The 15,420-nt window shown below is 49.3% G+C and overlaps 1 protein-coding gene across 2 annotated transcripts in view; it reads right to left on the bottom strand.

Annotated features, from left to right (window-relative positions):
* Positions 1-15,420, bottom strand: part of LOC8030507 (transducin-like enhancer protein 4) — a 73,114-nt gene that overhangs the window by 39,384 nt on the left and 18,310 nt on the right. For both annotated transcript variants that reach the window (XM_042290912.1, XM_042290913.1), the window contains exons 2-7: positions 11,314-11,377; positions 9,401-9,445; positions 2,985-3,047; positions 2,094-2,168; positions 1,436-1,700; positions 364-386 (exon numbers count right to left, since the gene is read on the bottom strand). In XM_042290912.1, coding sequence (XP_042146846.1) covers positions 364-386; positions 1,436-1,700; positions 2,094-2,168; positions 2,985-3,047; positions 9,401-9,445; positions 11,314-11,334 — 492 coding nt within the window. In that variant the 5' untranslated portion in view covers positions 11,335-11,377. The remainder of the gene's footprint in view (positions 1-363; positions 387-1,435; positions 1,701-2,093; positions 2,169-2,984; positions 3,048-9,400; positions 9,446-11,313; positions 11,378-15,420) is intronic.

The raw sequence follows: 15,420 nt of genomic DNA, 5'->3' as shown, positions 1-15,420 counted from the left end.
GTTTCAGAACAAACCCTTATCTCAGTCAAAAGCTATAGGTGATTTTTAGAAAATTTCCACGGGAAAATGCGGGGCCGTTTTCACAACTTTTCGGTAACTGGTGCCATTCAGCTCCACGTAAAAGTTTAGAAAGCGCACTCGTAATTTTTGAATAAGATAACGGTTAGTTCTGGAACTTTGACATCTAGTGTAGTAAATAAACAAAACAACACGTCGTAAAAACAAAACAAAAACACCTTAACTACAAAGGGCAAGTGTTCATTGGGGTACCCAATCAAGGTTGGAAAATGCGACTTAATGTGTAAAAAAAAAAAAAAAATGTAAGAAATACTAGGGTACATACTACATAGTAGTGAAACTCACATGTCGCTCTTCACTACTGTGAACTGCTCGTGCCGATTTTGCCAGGCAGTAACGCACCAGAAGGGATAGCCGTATGTCACAGGGCAGAGGACAAGCCGTCACAGCCAGGCGGGATATGAAAAAGACGAACACAGTTAAGGCCCCGTTCACACTCTTGCGGCCTCTTAAACCTGAATTCCTTAAAACTTCTTAAACTAGAGGACACGCTGGCGCCCTCTATTGGGAAGCAGTGTAAACTCGGCGGTCCGGCATATTTTTTTTTATTTCTCGCGCATTATCCTTTCTTTCTTGGCTCGAAAAACTTTTGTCAATGTTATAAACGAGTCTTTCTATGGGTATTACGCACATTTGACCTCGGAAATCCTGCAAAACCTTCGCTCTTGTGAAATGCAGCTCCAGGGTCACAGCATAGATGGCGCCACAATGCCCAGTGTGTTCCCTCATTTTAAAAACATTTAAGAAGTTTCAAGAGATCTCGTCTCTCTCAGTCGTACTCGGTCGTAAGAGTGTGAACGGGCCTTTAAACATATCCCCCATTATAGGTTAAAAAAAAAGAAGAAAAATAAGATATAGTTGGTTAAACATAGCTAGACAAAGGGAAAAACACCTATTATTGAGGTACTTTATGGGTTCTGAACTGCAAGACTCTTGGTCCACGCATAGAAGCTTGGGCGAGCTGTCTTGTCCACGATACACGTGAAACGTATCCAAACCAAACAGGAGAGGTACACGTCGAGCACGTCACGTTTCGCCTGTGTCCGCGGCCCCACCTGCGATTCTCCCAGAGCTTGTCAAGGGAGAACAACGGGCCGTTTTCACATAAAGCCGACACCAAGCGGCGAGATGTGCAATTAACGTCCAAAAGAGGACTCGCCTTCCTTTGGATGCATAGTGCAAAGGAGACGCCAACCGTTGTTCGAGCTTTAGCCGCCACGCGAAAAGGGTCTGCGCATGCGCGGGACTCTTCCCAATCAGCCAATTGGATCTTGCCACGTAAGAGGAGTGGCAACTTTGGTTTCGAACAGCGACACACCCTGGAAATCGCCGAGTGACTCCGCAAGGGTCCACTCACCCGACGAGGACCGCTTGTCGTCAGAAGCGGCCGCAGCCGCGGCTGCGGCAGCGGCTGCCGCTGCTGCGGCTCGGTGGTCCTTGAGCGCGGCCGCGGCCGCCGCCAGGTGCGAGGGCGGTGGAGGGCCCAGCGAGGACAGGGCCAGCAGCCCCGCGGCCGTGCTCGGGGGAAGGCCCCCTCCGGGAGGCTGCAGGCCGGCCATGGCGTGCGGGAGCATGGGCAGCGGGGGCGCGTGCGCGGGCATCTGCTGCGCGTGCATCTGTTGCTGCGGGAGCGTGCAAGGTGCGTCTTCTTAGCGCCGGTGCACACCTTCGTCCTTGAGTGTGAGCGCTCTAACCGCTTGCTACGAGAGAACCCGCTTTCGCCATCATTCGGCAAGTCCCGATATCCGGAACGCTCAGGACAAGCCCACGACGAAAGAATCACACGTAACACATTTGAAGTTTGAAGTGGAATCTTCAAATCAGAAATCAAGTCGTCGTTTCAAAAATTCAAGCTGTTTCATTTTTTCCCCCTCCGTTTTTCCGTTATTTACCAAATAAAATAATAAAAATAAACAATCATTATTAGTAAGCTTTACAAATAACCAATGCTTTCGGTCCCCAGAAGAATGTGAAATAAATTTCGATGATGCGCGAGGGAGCCGCGCTGTACGTACCCCGATGATGGCGTTCAGCTCGGTCATGGTGACCTGCTTGGCCCGCTCCACGGCCGCCGCCACCTGCTGCTGGTGCTGCGCGACAAGAGCGCCGCTCGCTTTAGATGCGGCACGGTGCGCGCTTCCTTCCACATTCGTCGAAACCTACAGCACTTCATATCACGTGACGCTGTCGTTAAACCAACCGAGCGTACGAGAAAACCCGACACAGCGCGGTCCGAGACGTCGTTGCCGGTCGGCTGCTGCGCCAGACAGACGCCTTTCGTTAGCAGACGGACGCCGTAGGAATTTCAGGTCCTTGATTTCCAACGTTTTACACGGGTAAGGTCGTTTGGTAAAATTTTTATACACAAAATCAACCATCTTCGGCCACCTCCGTGGTAAATCCTATCGCGATAAGTGGAGAAACCGATTTACGCGGTTCATCCAAACAGCCAACGATCACTGACTCACGCGGTATTATAGGCTGTCACAAATCCCGGGGCTGACTCTAAAATCGACCGAAAAAAATCGGCGCTTGGGACACATGAGCTAAACGCAACCAATTTGCGCAAAAGACGTCCGCCATAAAATTACAAATGCTCTCCACGGTCCCGTTAAAGCCACAGCTCTCTACGCAACTCCAAAGCAGACGACGCTACCCAGCGGGAAGGATTTACTTTTAGAAACAGGGAGCTCGCGCCAGTCGGAATGTATGCAGCGCAAACTTCCGCGGCCTGGCGGCGAAAATGTGAAACAGAGCAACGGGGATTAAATGCACACGGAGTCGCGAACACGTGTGTAACCTCCGCGAGGAAGCAAATGCCGACAACAGGTGCGTCGTTCGCCTAACCGGTGGGGCAGGCGAAGGGCGGGGCGGGCCAGAACAGCCGGCCCTCAGAGGAGACCCACCTCTTGGGACAGGAACGGCAGGATCTGGGCGATGATGGCGTTCAGGCGCTTGGCGATCTCCGTCTGCAAGAGACGGCCGCAGACGCGCAAACGAAACATTAAGAAAGAAAAAATGTCCACATTACGTTTTACTACGTTCACCCATAATTCATTATTAAAGGCTGGTTCATACACTTGCAAGTGCTTACGACCGAGTGCGTTAAAACCGCGTCTGGCCTCTTACGAAGTGTTAACACACTGGCGCCATCTATCGTATTTGCTGGCTCGAATATCTTTTTGACAATGCTATGAACTGCAATTTCTCAGACAGCGCGTACATTTCATCTCGCAAATCCCGCAAAACCTTCGCTTAATAAGTGAAATGCAGATCCCGGGCCACCTTAGGAGGAGAGAACAGTGGGCCACTGGTGTTCTCTCGTCTTAAGAGATCACAAGGTCGTAATCAAGCGCAAGTAGGTGAACCAGCCAAGGGTACTGGAACGAAATCCTATAGCACCTATCTTTTCGCATAAATGTCAACCATGTTCTGGACACATCACAGACACCAAAAGATCCATTATAGTCTGTTGCATTAAGAATAGCAGGATTAGCTTCTTTTTTTTTACTAAGCCCTCCACTCTTTCCACTTTAGCAGAGCGAGCGCCGGAAAGGACAAAATCACCAGTCATTAGGGAGTTTTCGTAGATCGTTTTCGCCCTCCCGCAAAGCCCTCCGCAATCCGCTACGATAGCGGGAACTCCACAGTCAAGGCTATCGGCGCGCAGGCGCAGTAGCAACTTCTTCGTTGCGGAACGCTTAGCGGAGGGGGCCAACGCGGTCTACGAAAACTCCCTATTACGAGCAGAGAGCTTTGCGTGAGGCGTTTTCCCCGCTATTCTTAACTCGCAACAGACCGATGACGTTAAAGGCGAAAAGGCGCACGCACTGTCCTTTTTCCAGGCGGCATTGGTCGGGGCGACCGACCGCGTTCCAAACCGGCTTCCGGTTCCGGCGTCTGCGCCGGATGACGCCCCGAGCAACGCCGGAGCAGAGGCCACGGTCCCAACACGGTCCCGCGCGCAAGCGACGCAGGCGGCCGTGACGCGAACGCTGCTCGTCCGGCGACGCGCCGGCAGTTCACAAGCGGCATGCGGAGGAGCGACGCCCACCGAGACCATCGCGGTCCGAACGCCGACAGCCGGCCTCGCTTCATGTCCCCGAAGGCTAGCGGCAATGATAACGCAACCAACTGTTTTTTTTTTGTTTTTTGTACATCTAAAATATGGGGGAAAATTTACTTCTGAATTAAAAAAAGAAAAACGGCTTTAAGTAAGCCGCAGAATTTTCCGGTGTTCAGTTATTAATAAAACAATGAATTATATTTATAACTTCGGACGGAGGTAAAAAGAGGTGATTATCGGTAATATATATATATATATATATATATATATATATTATATATATATATATATATTCTATAACAAAAAAAACATTTTCAGCAACAACAAAAAATCGTAGCTAGAACAAAGCTTTTTTTTTAAGAAATCTGTTTTTCGGTTTTAACCGATCTTGTATTTCTAACACCGACGGATATGTCTAGAGCTTATTCGTACGTTTGAGCGCGGTTATTTCGGGGTTTGTGTTTCCTCACAGATTCGGTGTTTTTGGGTACCAGTTTTTAGTGTCGGAAAAGAAATTCGAAGTGTGTGTGCGTGTGCTTCCGTGCATGCGTGTGTGCACCGTTCCGGATCAAGACAAAACAAATCTCTAGACAAAACGATTTCTTCCCGGAAAGGTTGAATTTTCTTATTCAATAACAACGTTTTTTGTGTTTTTTTTTTTTTCTTGATTTTGATATGAATCGTAGGCTAACTCTCGGGGTTTATCGGTGTATAAATACCGAAAGCACGGAACACTTTTAACGAAAACAACCGGACTTCAGACGCAGCGGTGGGATGTACCTCGAAAACGTCCAATCTGCACGCCAAAAACGACGCGCGCGAGCAACGAATCTGCTACGCGTATTGGTCTCGACTACTAATCGTCTCATCAATAGTTAAATAATAATAAAAAAATAAAAAAAAAAATCTATGCGTACAAAATGGTTAACAATTTGTACTAAGAGTATCGCTGAACGCGTGCTCGTGCAATCGGGGAGGGTTGCGCGGGAAAGCAGAAACTCGCGCTCACGCGATAAGCTTCTTTTGTTTCAAGATAAGCACCTGTAATCGAGCGTAATTGGCCGCGAGCTCCGCAGTCGATTGTGAGGGTAAGCGCTCGTGCGTGTCCACTCCTTGCCACAAACCGGGCATTCTTTCTCGCTTCCACAACGAATGATGAGCGAGCAGAGCCGTATATGTAAAGAGTTTGGTCAATGGGAGGCGCGGGCAGAGCCAGGGCGTGCGGCAGACTCGGAAAAAGGGCTTGGCATGCTCTCTTGACAAACCAGAAGCCGAAAAGAATCCCCTAGCGGTGGTAGCGAGAAACAGTTCTGAGCCGATCGATCATCGAAGGTCTCTGTTCGTATATGGTTTTAATAAGTGTGTAAGAGTGAAGTGTAGTAACTCTTTGTGGTTGAAAATAGGGTTCACGTGTTCTTTTATCATGATCATGCCGGAAGATGTAAGAAACGAATGCGCCGCTCAACTCTGTTTTGCGCGGACGGCAGATTCCCGGCGCTCGGCGTAAGGATTATGTCGATCTTTCCGCTAGTCGCACTCTTCCACCATCGTTTTAGATGAGTGTGATTGAAACATCACGTGTACCATATTTTCAGTCATCGAGAGTTACTCCAATGCAGTTATCAGGTTTGTTTCTCGCGACCACCGCCAGGGTATTATTTCCGGCTTCTGGTTGGTCACATTCGAATTTCTGAAGACGTCCTGGAACACGCCCAGCCCGCTTTCGGCCAATGGCGCCGCTTCATTTGTCTCCTATACTTCCCAACGAATGGCCAAACTCTCTACATATACGGCTCTGTGAGCGAGTAATCCATCCATGTAGTTATTGTACACCACATCGTAAGAACCCGGAGCGACACGGAACAATTCGGAAGGTAATCCAGTGTCCACGTCTCGAGCTAAAAGCGCGGGGTCAGCCCGTTCCGAGGCTTTGGCTTCGCCTCCCGCAGTGACCTCTGCAATGATCCAAGCAGTTTCGAACGGACGGATGGATGGTAACGGGTAACGACTGAACCCCTCATAACAGGCGGTAGCTTGCGCCACCTAGCCTAGAAACCAAAACCATCACTCATTTTCTCTCATCCCTCCTCCGCCGTTCTTCGTGTAGCGCGCGTGATAAAGGGGCACGTGCGTCTATTCGTCTCTCTCCCAGACATGTGTTTTGTGACCTTCGTGTTTTAGCCGACACGCGCTGACAGTTGAAGGCTCCCTAGTTGTAACCTTTTCTGAAGCCAGCCCGAAGCCCTCCTCGTTACAATCACCGACGGTATGACAACGGAAGGGAGGAGTTTTAGTTGTCCCGCCTTCAGAGCGAGCGGCGTTTCGTGACCTTCGAGCGTGCGTGAGCAACCAAAGCACGACAAAGGCAGCGAGCGCGTGCTGGAGGCGCCCGCAAGAGACTCCCCGCTCTTCTCATCCCGTGAGTTTGGGATTTCAAACACGTCATCGTCTGTTTGAGAAGCACGCACAACGGCTGGACTGCACGAGCGCGTGTGCAAGGAAGGAGCAGGCATCCACTTGAAAGTAACGTTGTTTGAAAACCTCGCTTTTGTCGCTTCTGCCTCAAGGACTGCCTTCGCAGGCGTGTGCCTACGCTGTGCACGATTTTTTTTTTTTTTTTTATTGGCAGGAAGTGACGTTTTCGAGTCAGTTCCGGGTGTTATAAAGAATAATATAAATGGCCCGTCGGTGAAGCTAAGGTTCGGCGGCCTTCGTTATAACTTATAAGTTTCCCCAAATCTCGGCCCCTAAAGGTTGGTTCACACATTTGCGTCGATTGCGCTGCGTCATGCAGCACAGCGCCTCCCCACTGGCTCGTCGTAAGGGTCGCCATAGCAACAGCTCGACTCCAGTCGCACTCGGACGCAACTGTGTGAACAAGCGGTTAAAAGCAGCCAGCTTTTAAACGCTTATTCCAGGCCAACCCCCAGGGCGGTATGGTTGGCCTGGCAGAGGTCTCCGCATCCTTAGTCAAGCTCCTACCTAACGTCTGCAAAGAACGACGACCTTGATTGTGTGGAATGCACGTTGCAGGAGCACTGTGGAAGCTTTAGAGGGGCTATGCAGCGGTTTTTGTACTTTGCGAAAATGCCGCTTAGAACGGATATCTGACGTTAATGACCTGTGAAACATCCCTTCGTCTTTCAACACACGCAATCGAAGTCGCAGGAAAAGAAATGAAGAAAAACGAGCAGGTTCATTCCCTCAACTCGCAGCCAGAGCAAGCGACCACGTGATCGGGAGCCGATCATATGTCGCCAATGTTGATCCAACGACGTAATTGATCCTAGCCACGGTTGCAGCGATTGGGAACGAGCCAATACCCGAATGTTTCTTGAGCTATCGATTATCGCGAGCCCAAATCGAGTGCCCACGAAATGCTTTGGTCCATCCTATGAGCCGCATTCAAATATCGGCCGGCGTAGCCGATATTTTCGAACACCTTACAAGCAGGGTGTAAGATAATACTCTTCAGGTGAGGACAGCGCGCTCCTCACGCAGTGCAGAAAAAGTTAGCTTTTCACTCTCTCTCTCTCTCTTTCTCTCTCACTATGGTTTCAAGGATGATTCGTCGACCCGTGGGCACGGCAAAGACGGCTCGTGCCGCCTCATGGTCTACACGCGCAGAGCTCCAGCGAGGTTGTCGCTCGTGGAGAAAGACCATGTTGTAACGAGGTGTCATGACAACGAGATAATTTTTTGCGCTCTCACGCATTTTTGCCGTTTGGCCGCCGGCGACACTGTCAGCCGCGGACACGGTGGCCGCGGGATAATGCAGCCTTTCGGATGCCCGTCGAACGAACACTATCTGATTCCTCGCACCGCACGTTCAGCCCCGCCGTGTCCTCACCTAAAGAGTGTATCTTACACCGTGGCCACAAGTACGGGGGATGGGGGATCGGTGGCCGAGTGGGCAAGCGCACACCAGCTCGGAGCACGTGGATCGAATGCTCGCGCTGCAGAGACCAGGGATCTTGGGTTCATTCCCACCTCTGACAGTTCCGATCTGGATGAGTATCGTACCGGCGAGTGGTCATGTATCATGATCTACTCCGTAGCACGTTAAAGATTTCAGGCTCATCTAATGCTGAGAGAAAGGTTGCCCGTTGAGGCAGACTAAACATACCCCCAACTCATTTTTTTTTATTTTATTCATTTATTTTGCTGAAAGCACGAGTTTGTTGCTTTGGAAAGTTCTTCCAGAAAGCGACCACTCGAGCTAGAAATGCACGTCTGAAAGCTAAGCCCACGGGTTAGCTCGCGCTTGTAGCTTTGGCTGCAGGGTATAATAAACATCGCGCTATGAGCAAAAAAAAAAAAAAAAAGTGCTTTCTGTTTGTTGTCAACCAACTAATGATGACAACTGGTGCCGTTTAAAAGTACAAAATGATCGACTAGCATACTAGAGTCGGGATCACGAAGTTCCGCAAAACGAACCCCCACCCGGCCTCGTTTCGCATTCACAACAAAATTCCTCATTAAAACACGACAATACCCCCAGCCCAGCTTCCTCAATCAACCACTCGTCAGGCGCATATCCAACAACCTCCATTGTCACATCCTTCATCCGGAAACCATCATCCAACAAAGCCAAGGAAACTTCCCCTCGGTATAAATTCCACAATAAAAACAAAACAAAATGCTTTCACGAGGAAGAAAAAAAAATTAGGAGAGGCAACAACTTCACTCACCTCACCCTCTCCAGCACCTCACAAACAAAAGCACTACCCCGACCGAACCAAACGAACACACGCAGCTCGACAATATCGCTACCGTAACTCGGTTCGCCCCCGAGCCGACAGCGCAGTGGAGGCGATGCACTCGTCGGACCAGTCATGAGCCTACCTTTCACCACTTATGCCGCCCGTATTCCCACGCGCAGCAGAGTCAGGTGATGAAAGGGCGTGCGGTTGATTAGTCCCGCGAGCTCGCGCCGCACTGTCGGCTTCGGGCGGAACGGGCTCACGCTGGAGCAAAATAGGAGGGAGGGGACGCCTCACCGCGCGCGCCGGAGAGTTCGCACCAGCGCGTCGTCGTCGTTGCGGTGGAGCGAGAGAGCGCGTGCTACGCTTGGGCACTCGTGCGGCGCGTGCACGGAGCGTAGCGCCGCGTTCCGCTCCGGCGCCGGCGGCCAATTAGGGGGGCCACAGGCGGACAAGCCCCATTGGCCCGGAAATGGCGGAGAGAGAGACCGGCGGGAACCGCGTCGACTTGGCGAGGCCCCGCAAAACGCCGAGGAGGGAAAGAAACACTCACCTGTTTGTGCATCTCCACGTTCAGCCCGTACGACATCTCGTAGTACTGCAAAGGAAGGGGAAAAAAAAGCGCGCGTGTCAGCCTGGCTTCTTTTTTTTGGGACTCGAGCAGACTGGATCGATGAGTTTGGATGGCGCGAAACCCTCAACTTGGAGGCGCAACTTTGCAGCGCCCGACGACTGGGGTACGTGGAGAAGGAAACAATTACGCTAGCGTGTTCTGTCGACCGCGCTGCTGACGTACGCGCATGCGAAGTTTCGGATTTACACACAATGGCGAATGTGCACTCAGGCACGCACCGAAAGCTGCGTGTGTGTCTGTGTGTGTAGTACTAGTACGCTCCAGTGAAAAAAACTGGCAATGGCCCATTGGTTGCACGCGGCAGTGCATCATCCTGGGTCCAGTAAACAAAAACACTGTTCACGTTCTCCGCATCCATCGACACGCTCAGAATCTATTAGGGCTTCGTCGAGTTCTCTTCCTCACTCATACCGGCCTCGAAATGTAATCTGAGCGAGAATCGAGGCAGTACTTTGTTGCGACCGAAAGCAATACCCGCTCTTCCGCCTTCAAATTTTCTTCCTTCCTTTTTTTTTTTTTTTTTTCTCTTTATTACGGTTTGATACTATTAGGGCTAAGGGTGAGCAATTTGCAAATTATTCCTTCGTGCGGTTGCTCTCGAGACAGAGGAAGGACTTCTTGCGTCGTGAAAAACTTACGGTGGCACAAGCGGATCTTACGCTGTAAAACGAGCCGGAAGGATCAGCACCGACACATAGACAGCTCAAACTTTTACCGAATGTGCACTGAGGGGATCAGATTTACCGTGTAAACTTTCCAAATGTAAGTCTCTTGTATAAAAAAAAAAATGAAAGCAACAAGCTTGCTAAAGTCAACGTCGAACGCGTTCGTAGGCGGTCGGGTTCGTGACGCAGTTAACTTGTGGCGCCATCTCTCGATAGGCATAGCGAGCGGGCGACGCACTCTGTTGTCTGCTCGCTGCGCCTGAAGGGAGATGGCGCCACAAGTTAATAGCGTCGCTAACTCGGTCGTCTGGGAACGCGGCCGACGTTGACTTTGGCAAGTTTGTTGTTCTTACTTTTGCAGCAAGAGAACTATACGCCTTGAAATTTCACACGATAAAACTGACGTGCTCAGCAGTGGCGTAGCCCGCCGGTGGGGGGGGGGGGGGGGGGGGGGGGGGGGGGCTTTTTTTGCATTTTAAGTCTTGAACGTCCCAGCCACCTGCCACCTCCTCACTCATTCCCCACTCCCCCCTCAAAAAGAATTTCTAGCTACGCCACTGGTGCTCACTGCTCAGTGCATATTCGGTGAAAGTTTGAGCATTCAATGTGCACAGGCGCCGATTTCTTTCGGCTCGTTTTACAAAGCCAGATTCGACTGTACCACCCTATACATCTTCCCAATTCGGAATGAGATTTCAGTGTTGTGGAAGCCACCGACGGCGAAAGAAAAAAAATATTTTTGTTCGGAAAAAATAATTCTTAGAGAAGAAGAAGGAGGAAAAAAAAAAAAAAAAAACCTTTGGGAGACATTGGGTTTTTTTCAACAGAGTTCTGCGCAGCTCATCCAGCTCACGCGGCGGCAAAAGCTGGAACTACGGTTAGCGCGGTGAAAGGGAGTTGCGCTACCTCTCCCGCGCTCCTGCACCGTTTGCACAGGAGGAAGGAAAGGCAGCGCAACTTCCGTCCCAGACGCCAAGCGTGTGGCTGGAGCATTCGCCACTTGGTGTCGCCTTTTTGCAAAATATAGGTCCATTATTTTTTTTTTCCGTGAAAAGGCGCGGCGGTGGATTCCACTCGTGCGAAGCGCACAGCTTGCGCTGCTGCGTAGTATCTATGTATTAGGAGCTTAAGCGAAAAAAAGCAAAAAAATGAAGAGCGACGACTCACCATGACGTAGTGCCTCTGCATCTCTGTCTTTTCGCTGGCCAACTTCTCGCACTCGAGCTTCAGACTGAAACAGAAAATCGAAGATGTAACCGTCACACCCGGCCCACACGGAAAACGCCAAGGTGACCCCTCAGTTGCAGTGTTATGTGCGGGGTGCTTCTTTGTAAGCTTAAAGAAGCACTGACACCCCAAAGGTCGTATTTTTTGTGTTGTCTAAAACGATGCAAATTGTAATCATAAACACGCAAAAAAAAAACGCATGCGAAAAAAAAAAATTCCTTTTTATTTTCGGCATTTTTTTTCCCCCGCTGCTCTACTCCTTGCTTCTTTTGAATGGTGACGTCAAAAATCATGAAATTTAGAAGCTTTGTAGGCGACCTTTCTATAACATTTAATAACGGCAATCGTAAAACATGTCTTTTAACGCAATTGCGACCGCACTAAGGCCCCTCTTTTTGCAAAAAAAAAAGAGTCCGGTGTGATGTCGCTTCCTGGATTTGTATCCTCCCTCGGAAAACTTGGCGGCGCTCGAGCAGAGGATGGTCGGTGGTTCGGGGGAAGAAACCGGTTTTTTCCCGGTCCACCCGGCGCCCTTCTCTCCCTCCTCGCTTCGGGTCGCGGTGGCAACGGCGCTTTGCTTTGCAGCGTGGAAGGGAGGTCCGAAAGAAAGTCGACTCGCAGGAGACCACAAAATTTGACGTCACTCCACTGGCGCGGATCGCGCGGGAACTCCAATTCGGCATTTGGAAATTGTTTTTTTTTTTTTTTTTTTTTACTTCACAAATACTGAATTTCCAAGTTTCGAATTTTGAGGGTAATGTCCCGGCATCGTTTTCAATCGTTTCGGATAATAAAAAAAAAAAAATGATTTTGATGTGTCAGTGCCCCTTTAACATACGTGTTTAAAAAAAGCCGTGAAAGCTACACTACTGTTGTTTCTGGAGGTGAGCTGTGCGGTCAGGAGGACATAATAAAGGGGGCAAAACGCTATGATAAGTCGACTAATTACTCAAATCTGTTATTTATCTTTTTGATTAGAAAAAAAATTACATATGGTTTTAATTAGAAACTTGCCGAGCATCATCGAAAACCACTAAAGCGTGGGAAGAGCAGTACTGCGCTAAAGTTACCACTGGTGCAACAAACACAAAACTAAAGCTACAAGAAAAAAGAAAGAAGAAAAGTGCAGCGTGGTTTTGCACCGCCAGCCTTGCTCCTGCTGCAGGACCTTAGCGCTCCACCGTGCCTACCATGTCCTCCAAGTATTTCTAAAGGCCCGTTCACACTCTTGCAACCGAGTACGACCGAGAGAGACCAGACCGGTTTTTAAGCTTCTTGAGACCTCTTAGAACCGGATGCGCGGCAGCGGAGCTGGTCCTAAGAGATTGCAAAAGGCTTAAAAACCAGTCTGGTCTCTCTCGGTCGTACTCGGTTGCAAGAGTGTGAACGGGCCTTAATGCTGACTGATTTTGTGGTTTTCGATGACGCTCAGCAAGCTTCTAATTACAACCACATGTTAATTCACATATTTTAGTTAATTAGTTGAGCGACAATGACGGTTAGCCCCTATACTATGTCCCCCGCACAAACCGCATTAGTGTAGCTTTCACGGCTTTTTTTTTAGACAAATCTGTTTAGCTAAGAAAGAACCGAAAGCTGTGAGAAACCATAACTTTTTCTCTTTAATTTTTGCTCTACCCGAATTTTTCGCACAATTTTGGAGAACTGCAGGGTCATTTAGTATTTGCGCGAAACCTCAACGGGAAACGCGAAGATCTTGGGATATATATATATATATATATATATACCGAAAAAAGAATTGCCGTTTGTGTTTACAAACTTTATACCGCGTAAGATCGGTCTGCCTTTGAGATGCGGAGACACTGGTTTACACCGCAGACGAAAAATTGTGGGCACACCCGGGACTCGTTTGTCAACAGCGCGTTGGGCCATAAACAGAAGACAAAGGAGAAACCACCCAATTCATTGCGCTGTTCACCATTCTGAGCAAGACTTCGTTGCCGCAGCGTGCGAGAGCTTATCTTTGTCGCTCGCTAATCACGTTGACAACCGCTAATCGCCTAGATACACACACGCCTGAGAAGAGGATAACGGCTCTTCGACGAGAGGTTCTTTCCTCTTTTTTATATACACTTTATCGCAGTTTAGTGCTCTCCAAACTGACACGGCTTCGCCCCTGTGATCTGAAACGACCTTCAAGGAGCTGTGCAACAGTTTCAGTGCTTTGCTTAAATAATTTGGGAGTTGGTGTCTCCACCTTTCTGAAGTAATGCACAAAAAAAAAAAAAATGGTTTTGCCTGCGTGTCCTAGTTTTTATTTTAAAAATGGACAAAGACTGGGGTTTTCGGCACCTCTCAACTCCTTCACCATCTTCCGAGTCACGTGCGCTGTGACGTCAATGGGGGTGGCGCGAGGTTTTGGTGAGGCTCTCTCCCGCTCGCGACCGCGTGACCACGTGCTGGCGGGCGCTGCGCGAACAACGTGGTGAAAGGAGGAAAGTCTCATCCGGCTCTGTCCTTCTCCCCTTCCGGCTTCTGGCGGCTCTTCGCGGTAGCAGATAGAGCTGACGGTTTTGTGGACCTAGGATAGATGGCGCTACTAAAACTCCGTATAATAAAAGTTTTGTCGATGAGACCAGGTTTTTGACGCATTTATCTTTCTATTGGAGCGACGAGATTTCTAGAAAAGTTACCGTTTATCGAGCAGGTATTCGCACAACTTGCTATTTTTCTACAAAACCCCTCATTGACGTCACGCCGCGTGTTTCTTATGGCAACCGCTCGCGGCTGCAGGTCGGGGAATGTTCTAATTTTTGCCTCGCGATTACGCGGCGGAATCGCAACATTTCGAAGGAAGGAGGTGTGTTTTCCGTCCTTTGTGACAAGGTGAACAATGTCAAAAGTAGAAGATGCCAATTCTTTCAACGTTAAAATCGTTGCACAGCTCCTCTAAAATACAAATGCTGCTGCTAAAAAAAAAAAAAAAAGTGAACTGAACATTAAACGATGACTTTTATTTTTTATTTCTTTTATGCGTCTCTACAGTGTCCGTATGCACACAAACAAGCGCCTCTGTCATTAGGCAAAAGTTCAGCGTTACAACAAGGCTTAGTGCGCGGGATCTTGGTTTTATTGTTGGAAGCCATTCACTCACATATTCTCACGAAGACAAGTGACTTTCGCCATCGGCTCACACTACGTGTTGGCCGGACGCCACCCTCAAGAAGAATTCCAAGCTTTTTGAATCACGTTTAGTCCTTTACCGTCTTACACCATAGCCTCCCCTATACTCACAAAGCCTGGCAGTTCGACGACGGAGCCAGAGCGCGTGCCCGGTCGCAAATTTGGAGCGCGAGGATCTGGTAGCACAGAGCATCAAAGAGCCATTTCTCGGGGAACCTGGACGTCAGCGCACAGCTTTTGCAGCGGCAACGACCCGAAACACACTTGTTCGCACGGGAGGAGTGTGTTTATTTCGGCGTCTCGCCGCAGCGGGGCGCCAGTCACGTGGCTCTCCTCTCATCCTTTGTCTGCCGCTCAACCTTTTCAATTTCGGCGGCCGCTTCTCCTGGCAATCTGTCAGTCTTTGTCAGCATAGAAGCATAGACCAACACTGTCTACAAACAAGCCCGCGTTTGCCCAGACTAAGTGTGGGCACTGCGCAAACGCATGAACCAGATTCGCGTGAGGTGAAGCTTCTACGGATGCGCAGTGTCGACAAGAGCGCCACCGCAGAGGTGTGACGTTAAAGCCGCGTGTTGGTCTATAGAGGAGACTATGCTTGAACCCTAGTCGTCCGTCCGTCGTTCGTCCCCCCCCCCCCCCCAAAAAAAAAAAAAAAAAGTCCTTTTAGAGTCGTTCCTAAATCCCAAGTAAATTAACGTAATTTCCTCAGCGTGTTCTTAGATGTGTGTTATTACTGCATATTTTGTTATACTGTTCGTTTTCATTACTGTTACTAGTACTACCAAAGCGCAGAGCCCCAGATCCTCTGATGAACACTTTAAATTAACTAACACGAGTCGCTCTTATACGGGAAAAATTATTTAATTGCGCGACATGTAAATAGCGATTCTCCGCCAACCG

This window comes from Ixodes scapularis, unplaced genomic scaffold (genome assembly GCF_016920785.2).
Source record: "Ixodes scapularis isolate PalLabHiFi unplaced genomic scaffold, ASM1692078v2 PGA_scaffold1__304_contigs__length_218370807, whole genome shotgun sequence".
In the NCBI taxonomy this organism is placed as follows: domain Eukaryota; kingdom Metazoa; phylum Arthropoda; class Arachnida; order Ixodida; family Ixodidae; genus Ixodes; species Ixodes scapularis.
The sequence above is the reverse complement of the archived record's forward strand: the minus strand, read 5'-3'. Positions and strand labels throughout refer to the sequence as shown.